We start from the raw sequence: 26,391 nt of genomic DNA, 5'->3' as shown, positions 1-26,391 counted from the left end.
GATTGCAAGGTCCCGATGCTTGGCTGATCTGTGTTATCTGAACATTCAATTATCTGAGTAAAATACACCCTGCCTGTTCCGTTCAGATAATCGAGGTTCCTCTGTATATAAAACTTCTGAATCCTTATATACGGAGGGATCAACTTACATGGAAGCAGTTCAGAGAACATTTGTGTTGTCTTATGAGGAGAGATTGAGCAGTTGTGCTTCCATTTGGAATTGAAAAGAATAAGTGGTGATCTTAGTGAAACAAAGGGTGTTGATTGTATGGATTCTGAGTGGTGTTTCCTTGCTTGAGGGATCTAAAATTAGGGATACTTAGAAAATAATGAGTCTCCTTTCGGGTTGCTGTTCTTTGGCATTCTCTATACAAGACAGTGGTTGAGGAGAATTACTTAAAATATTCAAGGTTGATTTTGATCTCAAGGGGAATAGAGGATGAGGGAGCAGTCAGGAAAATGGAATTAAGGTTGCAGTCAGATTAGCCATGATCTTATTGAATGGCCTACTTCTGTTTCTTATGTAAGTGAGTATATAAGCTTTAAAGTAGGAAATTATGTAAACCTTGCCAGTGTTGATTGGGGCAGTGAAGGACATTGAATCAAGTTCAATAATGTGACTACCTTTTGGAACAAAGTCATTTTCCACTGATTGGAATGTTAAGATTTGGTAACATTGTGATTTCCATAATTGTATGAAGTTATTTCTAAGTTGCTGTTTTGAAAATCTTTCCAGATATTTTGGTAGCATTTTCAATGTCTGCAGATATCAGTGCAAAAATGAACACAACATACAAGTGTACAAGTGATTCTACAGTGCAAATGGAAAATGTAAACGTAACTTTGAGTCATGTCCGATTGGAAGCTTTTCCACCAAACAACAATTTCAGTAGAACTGGTAGGTATATTTAGCTTTGACAGAGTATGGAAGCTTTCAACTAATTGATGTTTTGAGACAGTTGAATTTTTTCATGTATTTATTTACATCCAGATTAATTATGTTTTTAGAAACTATATGCCATGCTGATACACCTCCAACTGTATCTACCACAACTCTGGTTACTACCCTGGCTCCAACAACAGCGCCACCTCCAACACCAAATCCAATTCCAGGAACATATAATGTCACCAATAGCAATGGCACATGCCTGCTTGCAAAGATGGGACTACAGATCAACATTACATATACAGCCCCAGATAATAAGGTAGTCAACTTTATTCTTTATACTTGAAGTGCAAATAAGAACTATTTCTGTGTTCTATCAGTGTTGTTTTGAAAAGAATTGTTTCATAAACGTGGGATTGAATGCGGTATGATCAAGCTCCAGCATGGGCACTGCATCACTCAAATTGTGTTTTTTTTTAATTCAGTGTGTGGGAATGACTGGCTAGGCCTGCATTTATTGCCCATTCCTACTTGCCCTTGAGGATATTGATAAGCTGCCTCCTTGAATTTCTGCAGTGTTTTTTTTTAGTGCAGAGACACCTATAATGTTATTAGGAAGTGAATTCCAGAATCAACAGTGATACTGAAGGAATGGTGGCATATTTTAAAAACTGAGTGGCTTGGAGTAGAATTTGCAGGTGGTGCTGTTCCTATTTGTCTGTTGTCCTGTCCTTCTAGATGTTGGTGGTCAGGTGTTTGGAGGGTGCTGTCAAATAAACCTTGATGAATTTCTGCAATGAATCTTTTTTGGGGTGGGCATTACTGACTTGGCTAGCATTTATTGTCTGACCTGAGTAGCGCTTGAGACGGTGGTGGTAAGCTATTTCTTGAACCGCTGCAGTCTGTGATGTAGGTAGACCCACAATGTTATTAAGAAGGGAGTCCAGATGTTTGATGCAGTGACAATGAAGGAATGGTGATTATATTTCCGAGTCAAGATAGTGAGTAGCCTAGGACACTACCCTGAGGAACATCTGTAGAGATGTCCTGGTGCTGAGATGATTGACTCCAATAACCATGAACACCTTGCATTATGCAAGATATGATAAATTTTCCTCTGATTCCCATTGATTTCATTTTTGCCAGGGCTCCTTGGTGTCGCACTCAGTAAAATGTCAAGCACTGTCATTCTCATTTTGAATGCTGGAATTCAGCTTTTTTGTTCTTGTTTGAACCTAGATTGGCTTGAGGTCAGGTGCTGAGTGGCCCCGGCAGAACCAGCAGTTGCTGAGCAGCTCCTATTGATAGGTGCTATCACTTCTGTCACTTTACTGACACTTGAGTAGACTGCTGTGGTGGTAATTGGCTGGATTGAATTTGTCTTGCTTTTTGTGTACGAAAAGTAAGTGAACAGTTTTGTGGAAGCTAGTTTTCTAGCTATACTGGTTAAAGGTGCAAAAAATTCTGGAGTGCACAATTTCTATTAATATTGCCAGAATGTTGTTAAGTGTGTTGCTGAAAAAGCGCAGCAGGTCAGGCAGCGTCCAAGGAGCAGGAGAATCGACGTTTCGGGCATAAGCCCTTCTTCAGGAGGGCCTTCCTGAAGAAGGGCTTATGCCCGAAATGTCGATTCTCCTGCTGCTTGGATGCTGCCTGACCTGCTGCGCTTTTCCAGCAACACATTTTTCAGCTCTGATCTCCAGCATCTGCAGTCCTCACTTTCTCCTAGAATGTTGTTAAGGCCCATTGTTTTGCAGTATTCAGAGCCTTCAGTCTTTTCTTGAGTGGAGTGAATCGAATGGCTGAAGATTGGCATCTGTAATGCTGGGGACCTCTCGAAGAGGCTAAGATAGATAATCCATTGGGCACTTGTGGCTGAAGATTGTTGCAAATGCTTCAGCCTCACCTTCTGTAAGGATGTGCTGGACTCCATTGGGATATTTGTGGAGCAGTGGTCAGTTGTTTAATTATTCACCACCATTCACAGCTGGATGTGGCAAGTCTGCAAGCTTGGATCTGATCTGTTGGTTGTGAGATCATTTAGCTCTGTCTGTCACTTGCTGCTTCTGCTGTTAGGCATGTAAGTTGCCCTGTTTTGGAGCTTCACTAGGTTGTTGCCTTGTTTGAGTTATGTATGGTGCTGCTGCTAGTATGTCCTCCTAACTCTTTGAACCATGATTTATCCCCTTGCTTGATCTCAATAGTAGAGTGGGATCTTGCAGATCCTGTTGGAATACAATTCTGCTGCTGTTGATGGCCTACAGCCCTTCATAGATACACAGTCTTGAGAGACCAGATATGTTTGAAATCTGTCCCATTGATAGCGCTGCATATTATGATGAAGGGTATTATCATGTGAGGTGGGACTTCACCTTCATGAGAACTATGCAGTGGTCACTTAGTGACACCGTCAAGGGGAAATATGGCAGCAGATTGAGTTCAGGTATGTTTTTCCCCTCCTCACCTGGCACACACCCAGTCTAGAAGCAATGTCTGTTAGAATCCACCAAGCTCAATCAAGAATGTTCCTGCTGAACCACTTGGTGGAGATTGAAATTGTTCACTTTGCACATGCATTTGCACCCTTCATATATCCTTCATGTATTCAACATTGAGGAATGCTGGCTCATCAGCTGAGGAAAGACGGTTTATGGTGGTGAGCAGGGGGTCTCCTTGCCCATTTTTGACCCAATACCATGAGACATCATGGGGTCTGGAGTCACTGTTGAACTCCCAAGGCAACTCCCTCCCAACTGTATACCATTGTGCCATCACCTCTGTTGGGTCCGTCCTGCTGGTGTGACAGGACATAACCAGAGATGCTCGTAGTGGTGTCTGAGACATTGTCTGTAAGGTATGATTTTGTGAGTATGACTCAGGTTGTTGCTTGACTAGTCTGTGATACAATAATCACAAACCTGGTACTAGGTCCCAGATATTAGAATATAGAACAGTACAGTACAGGCCCTCAATGTTGTGCTGGCCTTCTATCCCAGCTTAAGATCAGACTAATCTACACCCCCTTCATTGTACTAATTTCTATGTGCCTATGCAATAATTGCTTAAAAGTCCCTAATGTATCAGATTCTATGACCACTGCTGGCAGTGTATTATGCACCCACCACTCTGTGTAAAGAACCTACCTCCTGATATCTCCCTGAAACCTTGCTCCAATTACCTTAAAATTGTGCTCCCTCGTGATAGATATTTCCACCATGGCCTAAAGTCTCTGGCTATCCATTCTATTTTTGCCCCTCAACATCTTGTACATGTCTCTCAAGTGACGTCCTATCATCTTTTGCTCCAATTAGAAATGCCCTCTCTCCTCTCAACTTTTCTTCCTAAGACATGCCCTTCAGTCTGGGCAGCATCCTGGTAAATGTCTTCTGCACCCTCTAAAGCTTCTGCATCTTTCCAATAATGAGGCAACCAGAACTGAACACAATATTCCAAATATGGTCTAACCAGGCTACAGCATAACCCAGTCTTAAAGTCAGCCTTTCTGCTCATGAAAGTCAACACACCATACACCTCTTAACAACCCTATCAGCCTGGGTGGCAACTTTGAGGGATCTATGGCTATGGACCCCAAATCCCTCTGTTCCTCCACACTGCCAAGAATCTTTGCCTTTAACCTTGTATTCTGCATTCAACTTAAACCTTCCAAAGTGAATAATTTTACATTTTTCCAGGTTGAACTCCATCTGCCACTTACCAGCCCAGTTCTGCATCCTGTCAATGTCCTGTTGCAACCTACAACAGTCCTCCACTATTCACATCTCCACTGACTCCAGCACTGGTCTCAGAGCTCCAGGCTGAATGCTTTCCATCTACCACCCCCCTCTGTCTTCTATGGGCCACCAAGTCCGTATCCTGACAGACAGATTACCCTGTATCCCATGTCTCCTTACTTTCTGAATGAGCCTACCATCAAACGCATTGCTAAAATCCATGTACACAACATCCACTATTCTACCTTCATCAATGTATTTTGTCACATCCTCAAAGAATTTAGCAACATTGGTGAGGCATGACCTGCCCCTCTCCGAGCCATGCTGACTATCTAATCAACTGCAGATTTCCAAGTAATCATAAATCCCATCTCTCAGAATCCTCTCCAATACTTTGCCCACGACTGACAGAAGACTGACTGGTCCATAATTCCCAGGATTATCCCTATTCACCAAAGGCACACACATCTCTTCCCTCGCTTCCTGTTGTAATCTAGGGCATATCCCGTCTGGCCCAGGGGATCTGTTGGTCCTTATGTTTTTCAAAATTTACCACACCTCCTTCCTAACATCAATCTGTTCTAGCATATCAGTCTGTTTTATGCTGTCCTCAGAAACATCAAGGTCCCCCTCAGTTCCTCCAACTCCAGGTGCAAGTTCCCTCCACTATCCCTGATCAACCCTACCCTCACTCTGGCCATCCTCTTGTTCCTCACAAGAACATCTTGGGGCTTTCCTTAATCCTCCCTACTAAAGCTTTTTCATGCCCCCTTCTAACTGTCCTAAGTCCATTTTTCAGTTCCTTCCTGGCTACCTTGTTACCCTCTAAAGCCCTGTCTTATCTTTGCCTCCTCAACCATAAGTAAACTTCCTCCTTCCTCCTGACTTGGTGTTCCACATCCCTTGTCATCCAAGGTTCTTTCAAGCTATCATCCCTTCCTTGCCTCAGTGGGACAAACCTCTCCAGCACACGCAGCAGCTGCTACCTAAATAACCTCCACATTTCTGTTGTGCTTTTCTCGAAGAATAGATGTTTCCAATTTTGATGCTCCAGTTTCTGCCTAATAGCTTGTAATTTCCCCTTCCCCCAATTTAAATACTTGCCCATATTGTCTGCCCTTATCCCTCTGCATGACTATAGTAAAGGTCAGGGAGTTGTGATCATTATCACCAAAATGCTCTCCCACCAAGAGATCTGACACATGACATGGTTTGTTGCCAAGTATCAAATTAATTGTGGCCTCCCATTTAGTCGGCCTATCTACATATTGCGTCAGGAACCCTTCCTGGGCACAACTCTCAAAAACTTCTCCATCCAAACTATTTTTAACTAAATAGGTTCCAGTGAATATTAGGCATGTGAAAGTCACCCATGACAACAGCCCTATAATGTCTACGCATTTTCAAAATTTGCCTCACAATCTGCTCCTCCGTGTCTCTGTTGCTATTAGGGAGCCTGAAGAAAACCCCCAATAAAGCAGCTGCTCCATTCTTGTTTCTGACTTTCACCCAGCTAAGCCCTGGGACGTCCAACAATCATTCTTGCCCCTGTGATATCCAAGACTCCATAATGGCCACAACATCATAGTTCCAAGTACTGCTCCATGTTCGAGTTTGTCACCTCTATTCCTGATACTACTTGCATTAAAACAGATACATGTCAACCCATCACACTGATTGCACCTTTGCCCTATCGGGTGCTGATTTACCCCCCTCACAGACACACTGCATGCTGTAGCTGGCTGTTCACTACCTACGCCATCGTCTGATCCGTAGCTCAGGTTCTGTTCAAGTAAGGAAGACTTTACAGAGCGTGCAGGGCTATTTTGCTGTTGTCGGAGGTCAATTGAGTCCCCCACATTCAGAGGAACCTCAATTATCCAAACGAGATGGGTGGGCACTATTTCATTTGGTTAATTGATTCAGTGCCTTTCCTCTGGGAGATTTGTATTAAATCTAGGCAGCACACCACATGTGGTCACTGGTAACCTCCAGAAAATCATTGAATGTCAAGAGACAATGTTAGATAGTCTCTTGTTAGAGATGCTCACTGCCTGGCACTTCTGTGGTCTAAATGTTATTTACCACTTTTCATTCCAAGTATGGATGTTTTCCAAGTTATCCTGCATTTGGGCATGGTCTGGTTCAGTATCTCAAGTCATAAATAGTGCTGAACACTGTGCTCTTGTCAGCAAACAGCCCCACTTCAGACCCTATGATGGAGGTCATTGAAGCTGTTGAAGACATTTAGGTCAAGGATAATATCTGAGGAGCCCCTGCAGGGATGTCCTGAAGCTGAGATGACTAACATTCAGCAACCATCTTGCTATATGCTCCAGCTTTGCTTGAGCTCCTTGTTCCGCACTCAGTCAAATAGGGCATTTGATGTTAAGGACAGCACCCTCATCTTATGTCTGATAATCAGCTGTTGTGTCCGTATTTGGATCAAGGATTTAATGAGGTCGGAAGCTGGCTCTGCCAGAACCCAAACTGAATGTCCGTTTATTGCTCAGCAAATACTGCTTGATAGTTCCATTGATGTCATCTTCCATCACATTACTGATGCACAAATGTAGACTGATGGAGTAGTAATTGGCTGGATTGGATTTATCTCCTTTTTGTATACAGGAAATACTTGGACAATTTTCCACATGGACAAAAGTGTTTATAGCTGTCCAGGAAAAGACTATTAGTTATTGACATCTTTAATAAGGGGAATGTCGAATCCACTCGACTCCTTTCACCTCTAATGTTAGAATTTATGCCTTTGTAGCCCACCATTTCACAGCAGAACTTCTGTACACCCCACCCACCTGAAAACAAACTGATAGCCACACATGCATGCACACTCTTCACATGGGGGTCACAAAAAATCGTACGGTATTAAAATGGTATCACAATGAGGGAAAAGAATTGAGAAGCACTGCTGTAGTTGCTGTTTTATTTTAAAAAAGGTTTTCAGGGAGAAATGCTGGAGTGATGTGTAGCAAGTGAAACTCATTGAATTACCTTTTTACAAGAGCTGGTGCAGACTCCGGCTGAATTATTTCCTCCTACACTACTATTGTGATTCTTCATTTTATACTCCTAATTGGCTGTATGTTCATTCAGGGATTGTCTGTTCACATTTAGACAGTAGTAACTGTGGTTAATTTATTATGTTGATAGACTCTGGCTTTGTTTTCTAAGTGCCCTTTTATTATTTTTGCAATTCCTTGCTTTTGTGTAAATCAAGTTTTGTTTAATTATAACTTGTGCTTTTAAGGTCTTAAATAGAATCAGCCCATTTTAATTGAGTTCTTTGAGTCTATGGCCCAAACTGATCCTTTAGGCCCTCTTTAATTTCAATGGAGTGTCCAAAATTTTGTAAACTACCCCACCCTTATAACTTCTTTGGTTTGTACTTAAGTCTATTTACAGACCAATTTATAAAACTCAATTACATCACCATTCTTAAATTTAACTCATCAGGCCACAACTCCAGAGGTGTTGGTGGCTTAGTGGCAATCTCATTGGATGAAAAATCTTAAGGAGAAACATGGATAATGCTGGGATCCTCAGTAAGTCTGGCTACATCTGTGGAAAGAGCAAGAGTTATTGTTTGGAGTTTAGTATTCTCTTCTGAGGACACTTCCTCTTCACCATTCAGAATTCCGTATTCCAAAATACCAGACTCCAATTTAGGAACGTGAGAACTGGTGGAATTTAAATTGAACAAATAAAAACAAGACGTTTTGAATTTGAAAGATAATCAGCAATGGTCACTCTGAAACTGTCATTGCTTGTCACAAAACCTATGTTTCACTAATGTCCTTCAGAAGGGAAATAGGCCATCCTTACCTGGTCTGGCCATCATTTGACTCCAGGCCCACATCAATGTGGTTGAGTCTTAAGGGCCAAGCAAACCATTCAGTTTAAGCTAGCAACTCACTGAGACCTTCTCAATGGCAAATAGGGATGGGCACTAAATCACAGCCTAACCACCACCTATAAAAAAAACCTCAAAACAAATCATCTGATTTCAACTTCACAGTTTCTTGCTGAAATTATCATTGGCAGTATTTATTCACCAAAGTGTTCCAGCCATTGTTCTTTGTTAAAGATAGAGTGCAAGCTGCCAGGGGATGCAACGTTTTCCTTCATGGCTACTGGGCCGAGATTCATTTGTTGTTTTATCGAGTCAGAGACGTACAACACGGAAACAGACCCTTCAATCCAACTCATCCATGCCGACCAAATATCTTCAATTAATCTAGTGTCATTTGCTGTACTTGGCCCAGATCCCTCTAATCCTTCCTATTCATGTACCCATCCAGATGCCTTTTAAATGTTGTAATTGTCCTAGCCTCCACCACCTTCAGTAGCTTATTTCACACATGTGCCGCCCTTTGCATGAAAATATTGTCCCCTAGGAGCCTTTTAAATCTTTTCCCCTCTCACTCTAAACCTATGCCCTCTACTTCTGGACTTCCACACCCCAGGGAAAAGACTGTGTATTTACCCTATCCATGCCCCTCATGATTTTATTACCTCTGCAATGTCATCCCTAAGCCTCTGACACTCCAAGGAAAACAGCCCCAGCCTATTCAGCTTCTCTCTATAGCTCAAACCCTCCAATCTTTGCAACATCTTGTAAATCTTTTCTGAACCTTTGCAAGTTTTTCAGCGTCCTTTCAATGGGAGGGAGACTGGAGTTACACGCACAATATTCCAAAAGTGGCCTAACCAATGCAATGTTACAGCTGCAACGGTGGCACAGTGGTTAGCACTGCTGCCTCACAGCGCCAGAGACCTGGGTTCAATTCCCGCCTCAGGTGACTGACTGTGTGGAGTTTGCACATTCTCCCCGTGTCTGCGTGGGTTTCCTCCGGGTGCTCCGGTTTCCTCCCACAGTCCAAAAATGTGCAGGTCAGGTGAATTGGCCATGCTAAATTGCCCGTAGTGTTAGCTAAGGGGTAAATGTAGGGGTATGGGTGGGTTGCGCTTCGGCGGGTCGGTGTGGACTTGTTGGGCCGAAGGGCCTGTTTCCACACTGTAAGTAATCTAATCTAATTACTGGAAACGTAACTCCTATAATCAATGCTCTGACCAGAAATGGAAAACATACTACATGCCTCCTTCACTATCCTATCTAACTCTGACTCCGTGTTCAAGGAACTATGAACCTGCACATCCAGGTGTTTTTGTTCAACAACACTCCCCATGACCTTACCATTTAGTGTACAAGTCCTGCCCTGATTTGCCTTTCCAAAATATGGCGCCTCATGTTTACTTCAAATGAGATAGCTATATTTGGTCTTGCCCTTTTGGGAGCCACAGGGACATCGATAACTGAAACTGACATGGATTGTACCCTGTACCCTGTGCCATATTGATGACCATCAAATCATATTTTTAACTTTTGGAGGAAATGGCTAAATCTTTTTCTGAAGGGACAACTAATTTCTCTTTTTAATCAAGCTTCTGTTTGGGTCTCAAACTTGAAACTTAACACAAATATACGGTTCTGTTCAGTGCAGAAATCCCTTCTGATCAGTCTAACAATTGATTGTTTGTTGATGCATAATCTTGAATAAAGGATGGCTTGTGCAGATGTATAATTCCAGCGGGCTTTGTCTTATGCCAAGTGCAACAAACATCTCCACAGACAGCCAAGGGAGTTGTTTTCTTTTGCCATCTACCCATGGTGATCGGAAGATTAGCTGTTGCAGTTAGAAATTCATGCTTCTCCCCCTCGTGTGGAAAGAATCTGAGAATAATTGAGTCTGTTTGAGCTATGGCTAGCAGCATCACATTGAAGTTCTTTCCACCGGAATTCTTGGAAATGCCATCGTCAAATATTGAAGCATGTGCTTCAGATGTGCAAGTTAGCCTGAAGGTTCTTTTTAAATACTGCGGAGGTCTCCTTGTGCAGGTTCTGACGCAGGAACGCTCCCAAGCAGCATTGGAGTTGAAAAGACAGGTGCCAGCAGTAATATAAAGTGAAACTATTGTTAGCTGCAAAGGATATTTGTCAATCTAGTAAGCTTTCTTGTCGTTACTAACCATACCTGTTGCATGAAGTCTTCCCGATATCTTCCTCTTCCTACCAGTCACTGTGTCTTCACTTACTGCCACTTCTCATTGGACATCAACTTGCAAGGCTGTCATTCATGCTACCTCACAGATGCATGTCAGTTTTAGGGAAACATAATTCCAATCATTTCCCCTACTATTCCCGAGTGCACTCTCAAAATTTAGCCTGGTGCTTCTAGCAACTATCTGAATAGTTGGAGTTTGAGATTGTTGCTTGGTTTCTTCCTCCATCAGCCTCTTAGAACTAGGTTATCTCTCAGTAACTCTTTCTAAGTTTGTTCTCTGGAATGTGAGCATTGCTGAGCGGGTCAGCATTTTTCGTCCAACTCTAGTCCTAGAGAAGATGCTTAGCTGTCTTTTTGAGCTGCACTCCTTGGGGTGTGGAAACACTCGTTGCTGATTGGAATGGACCTACAAAATTTTGAAGGAGTGATCCTAAGTCAGGATGCTATCTAACTTGGAAGAGAATTTGTAGGTAATGGTTTTGCCATGCATCTACCATTGCCCATCGAGGTCGTAGAAGTTACAGGTTTGGAAAGTGCTGTTGAAAGAGATTTGACAAGTGCAATCTTTTGTACTGCTGGCAAGCAAGATTGACTATGACTGTTGCTGATTTTCGCAGTACAGATAGTTCCCATATAAAGCGTGTTTCAGCAGTGCAATTTGATTAAAATGTTGCTGAAGAATTAGTCTGAGCATGTTGTCGTCTTGCTTAGGTTTGTTGTGTAAGAATCGGACCACTGTGCTAATCGGGTACCTGTTACACAACAAACCTAAACAAGTAGACACGACATGCCCAGAGACTTTAGCCACACTTCCATACATTGAAAACATCTCTAAGATGACAACCAGTCTACTCTGGCCCCTGGCATCATGGTAGCCTACAAACCAATCAACCGTACTGAAACAGCTTTTGATGAATTACAGAACCCTGTACCAACAACGAGCAGAACAAACTTCATATACAAAATACTGCAGCAAATATTACATCAGACAGACTAGCAGGAAACTAGCCACCAGGATACACTAGCACCAATGTGCCACCAAAAGACGCGATCAGCTATCCCTAATGTCCTTACACTCAGATGATGAGGGACACCAGTTCGACTGGGACAATACATCCATCCTAGGACAGGCTAAACAAAGACATACATAGGAATTCCTAGAGGCCTGGTGTTCAAACAGAACTCCATCAATAAACACTTCAAACTGGACCCCATTTACCAACCTCCTGAGAAAAAGGACTGGAATTAGGGGCATTTAAACACTCCTTGGATAAGCATGTGGACGATGATGAGATAGTGTAGGGTGATAGGCTTAGATTTTTTTATAGGTCGGCACAACATCAAGAGCCGAAGGGCCTGTTCAGAGCTGTATTGTTCTATGTTCTAAGTTCTATATCCACCTTAACAGACCAAGACAAACAGAAAGCGGGACAGAACACCAGCACTTCAACAGAGGCTCACTGATAATGTACCCTAGCATGGTAAAGAAACATCTGAGAACAAATCTTACAGTTCAGTGAGCAAACTTACAACCTGAGCTACAAATCTTCTAAAAGAAAATTTCTAATTTGTTTCATATCGCACAATCTAAACCAACCCCAAAGAATAGTCAGAAGACATTCACCCACAGCCATCCACTTCTGCAACCACAACTGACCTGAAGGTGGTGGTGACGAGACCCTCTGTCCATGCTTCGACAACATGTTAAATTTACTTTTGTTTCATTAATATGATTTAGACTTCATTCAGGCTGTGCTATACTTGGTGTTAGGATTTTGGATGATTTTTGAGCAATCGTGAGTGATATTATTTGCTGATCTACCCCAACCCCACTTTTCCCATAGACCGCCTTATTTCTGTTAAGCAATTTTCTATTAAGCAAGGTTTAGCTGGAACGCAATTACAGCTTTATAGGAGAGCTACCTGTATATCTTTATGTTACAGTTAGTGGGAGGACAGCGATATGCTTAACATTGCAAGACTGTTTTAGCTCAACATTAGTACCTCCAACTGATTGGTGCAAAATCAGGCACCAGTCAGATTAGGGAAGCCTTCAAAGTTTGTTGTTTAACTGTCAAGCCTGTTAGCATTAGGCCAATCAACCTTCTTCTCTCAGAAGCAATTTGAATGCTGAACAGAACTGAATAGTGACTAAAGTCCCTATTGAGAACTTCTGCATGAGATCAGCCTCATGTGCCAAGGTGAACTGTAATACTCAAACATTTTACAGTCTTGCAAAAGCAGGAAATGGGCTCTTCCAGATGTTCTGCAATCTTCGAATTCTAGTTCAAGGTTGAGGTATTGTACATATCTTTCACCATCAACGTAATCTCTCCAAATAACAGACATATACATCAGTTAATATGTGTAAGTTTGAGTTGAAAACTTAATGCTAAGAGTTGTGATGCCACATAATTATATGGTTTGATGAATGAGACTATTTGAACATAGTAACCTAATGGTTTATATGCTCACGGTAACTTGTTTTCGGGTAGTATTTTTAATAATCTAAGTACCCATGATTCTGGGCAGGGTTAGAGAAGCAGTTATCAAATAAACCTGGCCAGAGACCCTGGAAAATTGATAATTACAAATAGGGAATTGGCAAATGATTGAACTGGTAATATTCATCAATCTTTACTATAGAAGAAACTGGTAACATCATGGAAAGAGCTGTAATCAGGAAATGGAAAGGAGAAAAGAATTCAATTTAGTCACCAGCAAAGTGGCATTGAGCAAATTGTTGGAGCTGTGGATTGACATACATCTGGGTCCTGATGGGCACCAACCTAGAGTCTTCAAAGAAGTGCTTTGTGAGATAATTGATGCATCATCTTTAATTTTTCAAAGTTTCCTCTATTCGGGGAATATTGCATTATAATGGTATACATAGAATATAGCTCTTTTATTCCCAAAGGGAGGGAGAGAGAAAGCAGAAAACAACAGGTCAGTTAGCTTAATATCTGTTTTAGGGAAGATGTTTGACGCTATTATTAAAAAAGTTATATCAGGGCACACAAGTTCAAGGTAATCGGGCAAAGTAAGCATGGTTTATTATGTTTAGCTAATTTATCGGTGCAGTGGAGATTAAAAGTTGGTTATAATTGTGGAAGTGAGCAAGCCTGTGGAGGGAGTTCAACACGAGAATGTTGATCATAAGTTTTGTTCTAGATTTTGCATGATCACATTACAGGTTAGTGTGATTGACCATAAGAAGTAGAAACAGGAGTTGGCAGTTCACCCCTCAAGACTGCTTCACCATTTGTAGAATCATGACTGATCTGACATTCCTTGTCCACATTCCTGTCCTCTCCCTGTTACCTTTAATTTCCCCTACTGATGAAGAATCCACCTATCTCAGCCCGAAATATGAGCATTTACTCGGCACCCACAGTTCTCTGTGGCAAGGAGTTCAAAATACTGTACATTCAACCCTCTGAGGTGAGGAGGAATTTCTTCTCTCAATGTTAAATTGGTGCCACTTTATTCTGAGACTATCCTCTGATCCTCGACTGTTCCATGAGGGGGAACATCCTCCCAGCATTTACTCTTGTCAAGACCCTTAAGAATCCGGTTTGTTTCTATATGCACCTCTTGTTCTTCTAAACCCCAGTGATTTGAGACCAAACCTGCTTAACCTTTACTCATAAGACAATCCCATACCAGGGATCATCCTAGTGAAGATTATTTCATTGGAAGCAATTCAGATAATGTATTGCCTTGAATACGGGGACCAAAACTGCTCACAGTACTCCAGTGTGATCTCATCAGCACCTGACACAGACACCAGAAAGGAAATGGTGTCAGTAAATAGTATGAATGTGGTGGGGATTGATGATACTTGATCTCTTGTTCAGAAGTTGTGACTCATCAAAACTGTGATACAGCCTGGAATTACAATGTGAGGAGGGGTTATTAGCAAGGACAAAGCAGTTAGGAAAAATGAAACTTTGTTAGGTCACTAAAAAGAAAAAAAAACAGATAGTGGAATGTGATTTTGGCATTTTCCGTAAGGCAAAAATAACTTTTGAACCCTGGTTGGTGTTGTCTTGTATCTTCGTTGCTTGTTTTCTTAAATTTTAATACCCCTGTCCAAATTGGATCTCCTCTGGATTAAAAGGTTCAAGGCAATTAATGTCAGTTCCATGAAAGAGGTAGTTTGACTAGAAATGTACATTTCCCTTTTTCTCTTGTTTAATGGGATGTGGGTGTTCCTGTCAAGGGTAGCATTTACAGGGGAACCTTGATCATCCAAACAAGATCTCAAGGTCCCGTAAAATCAATATATCAAAGAGGTAAGTGAATTTGGATTGCTTGTACTGAAGAACATGTGAAAAGGCTGGCAAAAACAAAGAAACACAAGCACCTCCAGTAACAACGACTGGATTTTTTTCTTATGTAAGGGTTAGTTACACAGCGCTTTGCAAAAGTGTGTGCTTTATTCCTGTCACTTTACTGGGCCGTTCATGAAATAAATGGCAGAGAAAGTAAACATGCTTGAGGTGGTGCTTCCGTCTTTCTATCGCGACGGAAACTGATAGATGCTTTTGTGATTATAGAAGCTGTTCAGGACCTTGCTTAAAGCTGAGATTTCATGTATTTTATGAGATGATCCTTCTCAGTTTAACCTGCAATTTGCAGAATGCAAAGATTAATTTGTTTAAATAGGGTCATCAAAATTATGGATTGAAACAAACTCTCCAATAGAGCACAGCATTAGATCAGTATGGTTTCCCTTGTTTAAGGTCAAATTGATTATCTAAATCAATTATCTGAATGAAATACTGCCAGCCCGACTCCTTTGGGTAATCAAGGTGCCTCTGTAACGCCTAACCCTATTGAGCCAAGTCACTTGGAAGGCCTATTTCAGAGAGCAGTTAAGTCAACCACATCATTGTGGATTTAAGTCACCTGTAGACTACACCAATAAAGATGACAGATTTGCATCCTTGAAGTACCCGAGTGGACCAGATGGATTTTTAACAATATTCAATTATCGTATCATCACCATTGCTGAGACTAGCGCTCTGTTCCAGATTAATTAACTAAATTTATGTTCTACAAGCTGCTGTGGTGTGATTTTGAACTCCTGTCTGTACAATGTTAGACTAACCTTTTGGATTACTGGTCCAGTGAAAGTGCAACTAAGCCACCAATGCCTCATTTTTAAAGGTTTGTTTTAAGCACGAACCTTCAGTCTTTAATTTAAAAGGAGATTGCTTTTCACATTACAATTTAAACTAAAAGGAATGTGTTATTGATGATGCAATATTCTCATATCAAGTATCTTTTTTGTTTCTTAGACTGCAGTGAAAGTTTTTAACATCCTGCCAAACTCGACACATACAGATGGAAACTGCAGTAGTGATCATGCCTTGCTGCAGCTGACTGATGACCCAACTAAGCTGATTTTTGTGTTTATTGTGGTGAGTGAAGAATGCTCTATATTAAACATGCAGGTTGTGCAAATTACATTGTTTCATTTTGGTGATATGTAGATTTAATAGACCATTTCTTTGTTTGGTTTAACATCTCCCTGCTGTTTGTAGATATGTTGAGTGACAGAACTTGTCATATTTGGCTATGTTGCCTTTGAATGTTCTACACGTGAACATAAAGTGAGCATTACGAAATATTTTCACTTGGGAGGCAATAAAGCTCAGGGCTAGTCTTGATTTCAACAGATTCTGCAATCTCACATAGATTCAACAGTTGACATGAACAACTTTAACCTAGCGTGAGGTTTCTGGTGTGGTCCTAGATCTGCACACTTTACTAACTCAGCTCAGGTTGGGAAACTATTCAGGATATTTCCTGGTCCAACTTGTATCATGTGTTTGTCCATGGACTGTTAGCTTGCTCTTAACTGAATAAACTCTAGTTTTAGTACCATTTTTGAAAAGGTACTAAGGGTTAACCAAATAATTGGTCAGTCTGATTCCAGTGATGGGAAATTATTTAAATCAATTCCACAAGCTGCCATGTTGATAGATATAAATTAATTAGGGATTGTGCGGTTTTGTTAAGGCAAGCTCATGTCTTACTAACTGAATTCTTTGACAAAGTAACATGGAGGTTTGAGGGTGGTACTGTGGTTATTAGTAAGACATGTGGCAAGATTCTATATCAAAGAGAAGTAAGCAAAGGTAACACACTCTGCAATGCTGGGGAACAGTGGTGCATTGGATCCAAACTTGGCTGAGTGCTGGAAACAAAGGGTAATGCTCAATGTGAATGTTTTTGCAAATGGACAGCAGTTTGCAATGGTGTTCCACAGGGGCACAGTGTTTCATCTCGTCTGTTGTAAACATTAATGAATCGGAATTAAATGTGGGAAGCATGATGGGAAATTTGTAAATGGCACAAAACTTGTTTGTATAATTGTCAGAGTGTGGCTGTTGACTTCATAATGATGTGATTTGGTTGAGTGGTTAGAGAAGTGACAACTGGAATTCAATACAGAGAATTGAGTGATTGCATCTTTGGGGCTAGTAAACAGAACAAGGAAGTACACAATAATTAGATTTTGAGAGGGATAGAGAAAATAGGGAACCTTGGAGTTCATCACAGGTTCTTAAATGTGGTGGGACAGGTGCATAAGTAGGTTTTACAAGAAATGCATGAGGATGCTGGGATGAGCTATAGAGTAGAAAGGTTAGGTTTGGATTTTGTCACGTGTACTCGGGTATAGGAGTACCGTGAAGTGTGTCCAATGTCGCCACATGACACCATCTTGGGTACAAAAATATGTAGGTACAAAGTAGTAAAATAAACACAGTTAACTGTTACAGGTCTTCATAGAATAAGTAGAAAAATAAAGAAATAAAATAATTAACATTTAAATTTCTCCTTAATATAAACTAGAAAAATAAAGGAACGAAGTTCAATGTTCAACAGTCTTTGAGTGCTTGCCATGGGACCAATTTCCTCCACTTAGCTTGCTGTCTGGGAGACCTCAGCTGCCTGTTCTTGCCACTGCTGCAGATACTGGGGGACCTCCTTCACCACTCAGTCTTCCTGCTTCTGGCTGCAATGTCATCATCGCTGCTTCCACCACCACCAATCTCCCCCTGCTGTTGCAGTCTCCAATCACTAGGTGTGCACTAGGTTCAGCTCTTCCTTCTGGACACCAAACCAAGAGACTGCTACAGGCTGCTGAAAGACTCTTGCACCATGCCAGGAGGGTGCATTGCCAAGTCAGTGCTGAGGCTGGGAGAAGAAACAAAGAATCAAGGGAAAAAGAGAAAGAAACATTAGTGGACGAGCTCCTGGTGAAGTGTCCTACTGTGCTGCCATCTTGAAATAGGGGAAGGTATGACTAAATGCTGCAAATGTGTAAAACATTGGTTCAGCCACAGCTGGAATTTCATGTACGGTTGTGCTGACCGCATTCAGGGAAGTTCATTTCTCTGGAGGGAGAACCGAGGAGTTTGATACCAGGACAAAAAATTGCCACAACAATGACGAATTGGATACACTAAGGTTATTTCCACACAGCAAATGAGGCTGAGGGAGAGGTGGCTTAACTGAGGAACTTAGAGTAGAAAGAAAGGACCTAAGAAGACATTAATTATTAGAGGACATAGACTTAAGGTTGAAGGATAAGAATGGATATATGGAGAAACATTTACTCAAAGGGCAGTGGGTGTGCGGGATTCACTGAAATAAAACAAAGCCCTGTGGATGCCAGAGGTCTGAAAGAAACAAAAAAACATTGCTGGAGAAACTCAGCAAGTCTGCCAGCGTTTATAAAGAGAAAAGAGTTTTCATTTTGAGTCTATTCGAAATAAGACCTCTATAACTCCATGATTGTAATTTAGTTTGTACTGATGTTTTTAATTTAATCTGATATTCTTGTTTTAATGTTTTATGTGAAGACTTGTTGACTTTATTGTTGCTTCCTGTAATGACTTTTCAAAATGGTGCCTACTGTTCCTCTTATTGCTCCAATGTTTTGGTATTCGCCCTATGATATGAAATCTGTCTTTTGTTTTGTTCAGAATACTACTACTAACAAGTTTTACCTAAAGGAGCTTTCCATTTCCACAAGAATTCCATCTACTGCTCAAGGTAGGCGTCAACTTTCAAAAATGCATCTTGTCACGTTTAAAATGTTGGGTAATTGAGGGAAATAGTTCTGATCAGTGATGGTCTACATAATTTGGATTTGAAGTACACAAACTTGCAGTTTTTCATTTAAGCATTAGGGAAGATACATATTGAAGACGACTTCTACTTCATGCATCTGAAATTAATAGAACTTTTCATTGTCGCTCCATTTCAGAAATTTTTAAAAAAAAGTTTTGAGAATATTCTTTGGTGACCTTGTGGTTTGACTGCTGAATCTGAGATCATATAGTTTAGCAGCGTGTGAAGGATTCGTTAATTTGCAAGTGCGTCTTGATTTTGGCAAAATTAAGGGATATAATGTGTAGTTTGGATCATTTGTGCCTGTCAGAGTGTGGACCTGACAACAGTGCTTTCCCCTCTTTGTTGATCTCATCTGTGTCACTGAGGGAAATGTTTCTTCACACCTAACAAGACCACACTGACCCTCTGAGTATTCCACCCAGATGTATTACTCTACTCCTGACTAGTGCTCCTAGCCTATACATCCCTGAACACTGTGGGCAGTTTAGCATGGCCAATTCACCTAACTTGCATGTCTTTGGATCGTGGGAGAAAACCAGATCACCCAGAAGAAACCCAGGCAGGCAGAGTAAGAATGTGTAAACTCCACAAAGACAGTCCCCCAATGTTGGAATTCCCCCAACCTGGGTCCCTGGCACTGTGTAGCAGCAGTGCTAACCACTGAGCCACCATGCTCCCCTTTACTGTTTAGTCTGTATCATTGCCCCCTCCTCTCCCTCTCGCTCTGTCCCTGCGCTTGTCCACCCCTCTTGCTTTCTGCCCCCACTCCCTGCTCCCCTCTCTTTGCCCCCACCCCCCAAATGTACCATTGTGCGCTTGTCAAGGGCTATCAAGTAATTATCGATTAAAGATATAGTCCAGTGAATGAAACCGGAATCTGGGGTGATTTGCACGGTTAACTATGGTTTTTGGGAGGCGTGGATGTATGTAGAGAAATAGCAGTGTTTCATCAATGCTAAGAGTGATTTAAGGTTTTCAAGCGAATAAAGAATTGTTTTTATAGATGAGGCATAGACTACAAGTGAAAGGAAGGATAATTACATATAAAATAATGGTTAAGCAACTCAAACTCCAGACAGAATTGGTTAATTAGAGATGTAAGAGATCTAACATTTGATTGACATTTTTAAAATTTAAGAGGAGCTTGGTCATCGATGGGAAAAGACCACTTCCCTTGGTTGAGTAATCAGTAAATTGAAGGCTGATGAACTATATGATAACAGATGAAAAGATTATTTACAAGAACAAATCTTTGTTTTGAATTCAGCTGTTTTGCTTTGAGTTGATATTTCCCTAACTTTTTAATTTTGGTCTGAATTGATACTGGGCCTCTATTTGAGTTTCTTTCTTAATCGGAAAATTTGTTTGCTACAAGGATAAAAATAACAATCTTGTAGATGTGATACTGAAATAGTAATCCAGAAATTGAGTTCTGAGTCCCACCAAGTTCATTTGTAATAAATTTCTGCTAATATGTTGATAAGCACCATAAGGAAAGTCATGAATTCTTTTAGGATTATGAATTTTAAAACCCAACCCAGTTCACTATTCCCAGGCATTCTGATCAGTATATTTCTTTAGAGTAACTTACAAAGCCTAACTGCTGATGTCCTCAGGATGTCTGTCTAGAAGTGGACAACAAAATGCCAGTGTCCTTGACACCCAAGGAACAAATCAAATATGAGGTCTTGTATGATATATTTTACCATTTCCCCTTTTGCTTGTCGTAAGAAAATACCTAGAGTGCTGTTTACTCTTGAAAGATATTGCATTTTGTTTGCTGCATTCCTGGACATTACAACAACTTGAATTTTGTTCTTGCATCTCTTTTCACTTTTTGCATTTAGGAAAGGAGTTTACTGCTAAAAATGACAGCCTGACCTACCTACAGACAACCTTGGGCAAATCGTATATGTGCCATACTGAACAAACATTGCAAGTGAATCCAAAAGTCTCCATCAATGCATTTGAGCTTCATGTTCAACCGTTCAGAGTAAATGATGCAAAATACGGAGCTGGTAAGTTATCATAATTTTAAAATATTACTATTTTGAAAAGTGATTACTGTATCATTTGAACAAAAGCACAGTTTGTAAATGGAATGTAGGTTCCTTCAACTTTGTTTGCCACTTCAGTTCTGCCTATTTCCAAACATAATGGTTTCTAGACATGGTTGAACATTAGATTTTTTTGCTTGTGCATATCAAATTACCTTATAAAGATTTGATGTTAGCTTCATCGCTGAGAACTTTGTACAAATAAGGTTATTTGTTTTTGCTTTAATTAGCATGGTCTGTAAAAAGTGTTACAACAAAGGTACTTGACCATTTAAAGTATGCATTTTGGATAGTGACAGTTCTGGTAGCTTTAAGCGATGACTTTTTAAATCATCTTTTGTTTTGTTTTGAACAGCTGAAGAATGCCAAATGGATAAAGATGACATGCTGATCCCAATCATTGTTGGTGCAGCTCTTGCTGGCCTTGTGCTGATTGTGTTGATTGCTTATCTGATTGGAAGGAAGAGGAGCCACGCTGGATACCAAACCATCTAACCTCACATAGATTTAGCTATTCCACTTCTGTAACTAATTCTTTTTCAAAGAAATGCACACACATTCTCTCTGGAATCTTGGGCATGGACCTGTGTTAAAGGGAGTTGAGAAAAAAAGTTTACTGACAAACAGAATCCTTTGCCTGACAACTTGCTTCTAACATTGTATGTTCTTAATAACATATGGTGAAATATTTCCCAGAGCACACTTCCCCCAACACCCCTAGACCTTGACATAGAGTATACCATTGCAAATACATTATAATGACTAACTCTCGGGTCAGTGACCCATTTGAGGAATAAATGCCGATTGTTCAATGCAAACTGAAACCCAAATTGTACCCAATTAGCCAATGCAATGTTGCACACAAGTTGTGAGGAAGGAGCAACTGTGTGCCAACTTTGCACACTTATGTTCCGCAGTTGGTTCCCTTATACCAAGAGCAGGTGTAATATAGGTAACGTAGAGAGGCTGGATTTATTTACATTGAGTGCAGCCAGCCAGGAAAGACCAGTTCTTTGTCAGAGATTGTAATACTAAAACGCAAGAGTTCTTTAGGGAAAGAACTGTTTGTGAGTAACTTAATAATATTTCACACTTCTGTTGTGTAACTAAGAGTGTTAATTCCTGCTTTACAGAAATAATGGTGTGTTGTGCTAAAGTGACTTTTTTGGCTAATTACATTTAACTTTTACTTTAGGGATGTGTATGTATACTCAAATATGTGTGCCTGTAAATTAGGCTATTTGAAAATTAAGCCCTCATTCCCACTCCAAACAAAATTATAAACAAATTTACAATGGCTGGGGTATTGCTAGATTTTAATTTGGATTTGAGAATAGTTTTAATCATTGGAATGATACCTTTAGGAAGGGGCTTGTCATCCTCCTGAGCATTGTGGAGGAAAACCACATGGGATAGATTGTGTTGCAGTGTTTGACCTTTTTGAAATACAAAAACGCAACATTGCTGTTAGTTTGCTCACCTTTCACTGCTGGAACCATTCACACAGGGATTGTATGAATATAAAGCAAGGTGCATTGGGTGTGAGCAGTTTTTTTTTGTGTAAATCAGTGTTCAATCTGAAACAGCTTCAATAATTACTGATGGATTTTTTTTAAAAATGCTGAATGTGGATCAAGTCCAAGGAACAAACCATTTCAAGTGCTAGTCATCTCATTTATGTGTTCTGTGCACTTTGATCCCTAAACTTGAAGAAAGATGTTGGTTGAATTGAACACTACCCTAGCACACTGTTCTCCCTGGTGCGATCAATATATGTATAGTTTAAAGTTGGTTTAACTTGGTGGCCACCTGTTTCAAATTTGGTTCCTGATATTTACATTTTCTTTTCCTGGGTTATATTTTAAACTATTGATTTATGCTTTTGAGTAATCTCTTTTGGGTGCTCTGCAAATGGTTAGGAGCTGGCACTCTGTTCTCTTCTCCCCGTTTTTTTTTAATAATCAATTAAACTGTGTGCATTTTTTGTGACTGCACTTTTTCAGGCATGTCTACCATAGAGAGAAATTTAAGCCTGCCAGTTGTGCTTGAGTTTGTTTTGGACTGTTAATTGAAGATTTGGCACATGAGGTGTATGCATTGCCTATAACCGTGCTAATAAAGGATTTGTTTCTCAAAGGGCTATGTGCTGGTTTCCCTTCTTCTGTTAAAGGCATTTGGCCAGCTCTCTTAATTGGATAACAAAGGGAATCTTATTCTGTCGCACAATCACTTACCAAGTGTTGATCATTTGTTATAGAGAAAATCTACTTCTAAGTTGCATCTGGTTGGTAGAGTCTTTGTATTGGAAAAGAAGAGGCAAATGTTCTTGACCATGTAACTGCTTCAAGTCTGAAGGTATGCTTGTATGATTTTCTGCAGCATATTTAAGGCCTTTTTGTTCTCCAAGAAATGATTTCATCAGCATTGCAGTTTGCTCAGTTTTTACATGACTTGCTTGATTTAAACTGTTTGCACTCTGTTCCATTCCTTTTTGTATTTTGAGTTTCTTTTTGTTTCTGTAATCTAGTTTGATGTTGGAAATGAAAAGTTTCCTGACTTGTACTTGTGCACCAATAAAATTATTTCTATTCCGTCTGCCAAACAGGTTTTAAGTTTACGTTTGTCTGTGATAAAGACTTCCCTCTCTCCAACGTGACCAAGCTTTTGAACGTGTCCATAATTTATGCCTTGGTGTCAAATTTACTTTGGTTTAGTTAAAGCTCCTCTGAAATGCTCTGGTATGTTTTGCTGTGTTAAATGTGGGAGATGAGTGAACCTTGTTTTGTGATGTCACACTGCATTCTGATAGATTTGCTGCTCTGCATTTGCAGATTGACCAAAATTCCACATTGACATTGTGTAATCCTGTTCTGCTGTTTTATTGTGCTCTTTCTAATTCTTTTTGCCTGTTTGCTCACCAGCTGTTTTAATTCTGTGGTTTAAAAGTGCTAAGACAATTAATACGAGAATTAGAGAATCTTGGATCAGTTGAATTAGAGGCAGACACACAAAGTTGCTGATCTGATCACTCCAATGTTTTTCAAATGTTTGTATTGTATCCTATGAGCCTTAAATTACATTGACGTTACTATTTTTCTGTCAGTAGTTTAATGTGGGTGCACATCAAAAGAAAACCTGAAGAGCTTTGGGTCATTATTGTTAACTGTCGACACAGTCTATGTGATCGCAAGTTTCAGCTATGGGTCTTCATGTAACTGGCCACTTAATTCTCAAACCGCAGATCTTTGGCCACATGGGACAGGATGTCACACTAGGTAACTGTTTTGGAGTATTTTTTGATCAAATTTTAATAGCTGAATTGGTTGTTGCTCTGGTGGAAGACTGAGTTTTGTTTTGACTTTAATAGATGGCGCTTATTGCCATTTCACAGTGGCAGATACTGTATAACTGATTTGCCTAATGCGTTAGTACTTTAGAAATTTTAAATTCCACTGACCACTTCTATGTTGGTGAATCACATCATTGCACAGTATTAACAGCTCAGAAATTAACCATTTAGTCCATTTTGGGTTTTTGGGCTCAATACAAGCCTCCAGCCTTTATCTAATTCTTGTCTGCATAACCCACTTATTTCTCCTTCATGTTTATGTTGCTTCTCCTTAAAAGACTATGGCATTGTATGAAATCCTAGATGATACGTGGATCCTGTCAGTAGTAAATGTTTTTTAAAATAAAAATGCCAATAAAATGTATAGTACTCGGGCATACAGCCTATTTTCCTTTTAACGTTCATTACTTGGGCAAACTGATCACTGCAGTACTGGATTGTTGGAAAACAACTTTGTTAACTTCCTTTCATCTACTAGGAGTTTGTGCTTTTAATGAAGGTCTTGCACTTTTATCGTTCCAATCCAGCGAAGCATATTTGTCACACTGCAAAACAGGCAGTCAGAGACCTCCCTACCTGTCCTGTCTATGCGCACATTCCGTGGAAACTGAACTGGGGCAATTAACTAAATTTTTGTTTGCTCAAGAATATGCTTATTGCTTACTATGCTTTGATTTGTTCTCCCTCATGCAAAGGAAACTTTCAGGCATCTTCACTTCAACTGTTCTCTAATATTGTAACCTCATGGCTCCCATGTTGAAACTTAGACCTCACCCAGTAGCAATGCATTAAAAAAGATGAAGTGGTCTGGTGTGACTCATATGTTTGATTAACCCCTTTGTATTCATACTCTCTTGAGATAAAAGCCCTTTATCCCCTTTCTGTAACTGTCCAATTGTGAGTAAATTGTTTCGCCTCATGCTATTGTCATACAAGTATAGTGTTGCTTTGAAATGTAGTCCAGAATTACACAAAGAGCACAAGTACATTCATTTGTTCCAACCAGCCATGTGCTGTGTGAGCTGCCTCCCATCATCCTCCTCCAAATGCCAGTAGTATAGCCTATTTTTCCTCGATTATTTGACAGCGTATAAAAATGCCGTGCAATCTATTGTGCCTGTATCTTCAGAAAAAAGAGCCATCCAATCGAATGTCACTTTCCAGCTCTTGGCCTGTGTAGACCTGTAAGTTACGGCCCTCCATGTTTTTCTATATATGTTTTATCCCACTGCTATCCTCCAACCCTCTTATCAGACTCAGTAGAATAAGTTTCTCTATGCCCCTTGGTTATAGTCCCCTGCTTTATAATGTGATTAAAAGGGGGAATGGTCAAAGCCCCTCTACTATTTTTTTAAATTTTTAATCATATTATAGAAAGTTCCATGTTCTAATCATCCCTTAAAGAAGTTTCTCCTACTACTTCATTTGATTAATTAGTGTCTGCCCTTTCTTGATGGCCCCTACTGTTGACTTGCACAATGGAGCATTTCTACCTGTACCCAATTAAACCTTGTCCTGGCAGCATGGTGGTTAGCAGTGCTGCCTCAGCACCAACGTCTTGGGTTTGATTCCAGCCTCAGGCAACTGTCTGTGTGGATTTTGGACATTATCCCCATGTCTGTGTGGGTTTAACTCCCACAGCCCAAAGATGTGCAGGTTGGGTAGTTTGACCCTGCTAAATTGCTCATTATGTCCAGAGATGTACAGGCTAAATGTTTTAACCATGGGAAATCCAGGATTATAGGGGTGTGGGTCAGGGTGGGATGCTGTGAGCTCGGTGGACTGAATTGCCTGCTTCCGCATTATAGCGATTCTGATTCTATAATTTGATGTCCTAGAAGAGAGAATAGTTCCAAACTATTTAATCCTTCCAGATGGTTATAACCACTCAGTTCCTGTGTCATTTCAGCAAATATTCATTTTGCACTTGGCTCCAGTTAAAGACTAGACAATGTATAGTATTATGTGATCTGATCTAGGTTTTACACAGGTGTAACCTTACAAGATGTAGAATTGTGCCCATGGTATTGTTACTGTGGCAATTGTTAGGATTTCAGTAATTAATCTAGAATGGAAAATTTTAGTAATTATAGTAGTAATAATACTAACAATGAAGCTACCAGATTTTTGTTCAAAAA

General features: G+C 40.3%; 1 protein-coding gene across 1 annotated transcript in view; it reads left to right on the top strand.

The window, feature by feature from the left end:
* Positions 1 to 23,506, top strand: part of lamp1a (lysosomal associated membrane protein 1a) — a 39,902-nt gene extending 16,396 nt beyond the window's left edge. Inside the window, exons 4-9 of the mRNA XM_072584715.1 lie at positions 736 to 897; positions 1,008 to 1,204; positions 16,000 to 16,122; positions 18,697 to 18,766; positions 20,695 to 20,865; positions 21,260 to 23,506. Coding sequence (XP_072440816.1) covers positions 736 to 897; positions 1,008 to 1,204; positions 16,000 to 16,122; positions 18,697 to 18,766; positions 20,695 to 20,865; positions 21,260 to 21,399 — 863 coding nt within the window. The 3' untranslated portion in view covers positions 21,400 to 23,506. The remainder of the gene's footprint in view (positions 1 to 735; positions 898 to 1,007; positions 1,205 to 15,999; positions 16,123 to 18,696; positions 18,767 to 20,694; positions 20,866 to 21,259) is intronic.
* Positions 23,507 to 26,391: the final 2,885 nt, after the last annotated feature.

The sequence above is a fragment of the Chiloscyllium punctatum genome, chromosome 15 (assembly GCF_047496795.1).
Source record: "Chiloscyllium punctatum isolate Juve2018m chromosome 15, sChiPun1.3, whole genome shotgun sequence".
Taxonomy (NCBI): domain Eukaryota; kingdom Metazoa; phylum Chordata; class Chondrichthyes; order Orectolobiformes; family Hemiscylliidae; genus Chiloscyllium; species Chiloscyllium punctatum.
The sequence above is the reverse complement of the archived record's forward strand: the minus strand, read 5'-3'. Positions and strand labels throughout refer to the sequence as shown.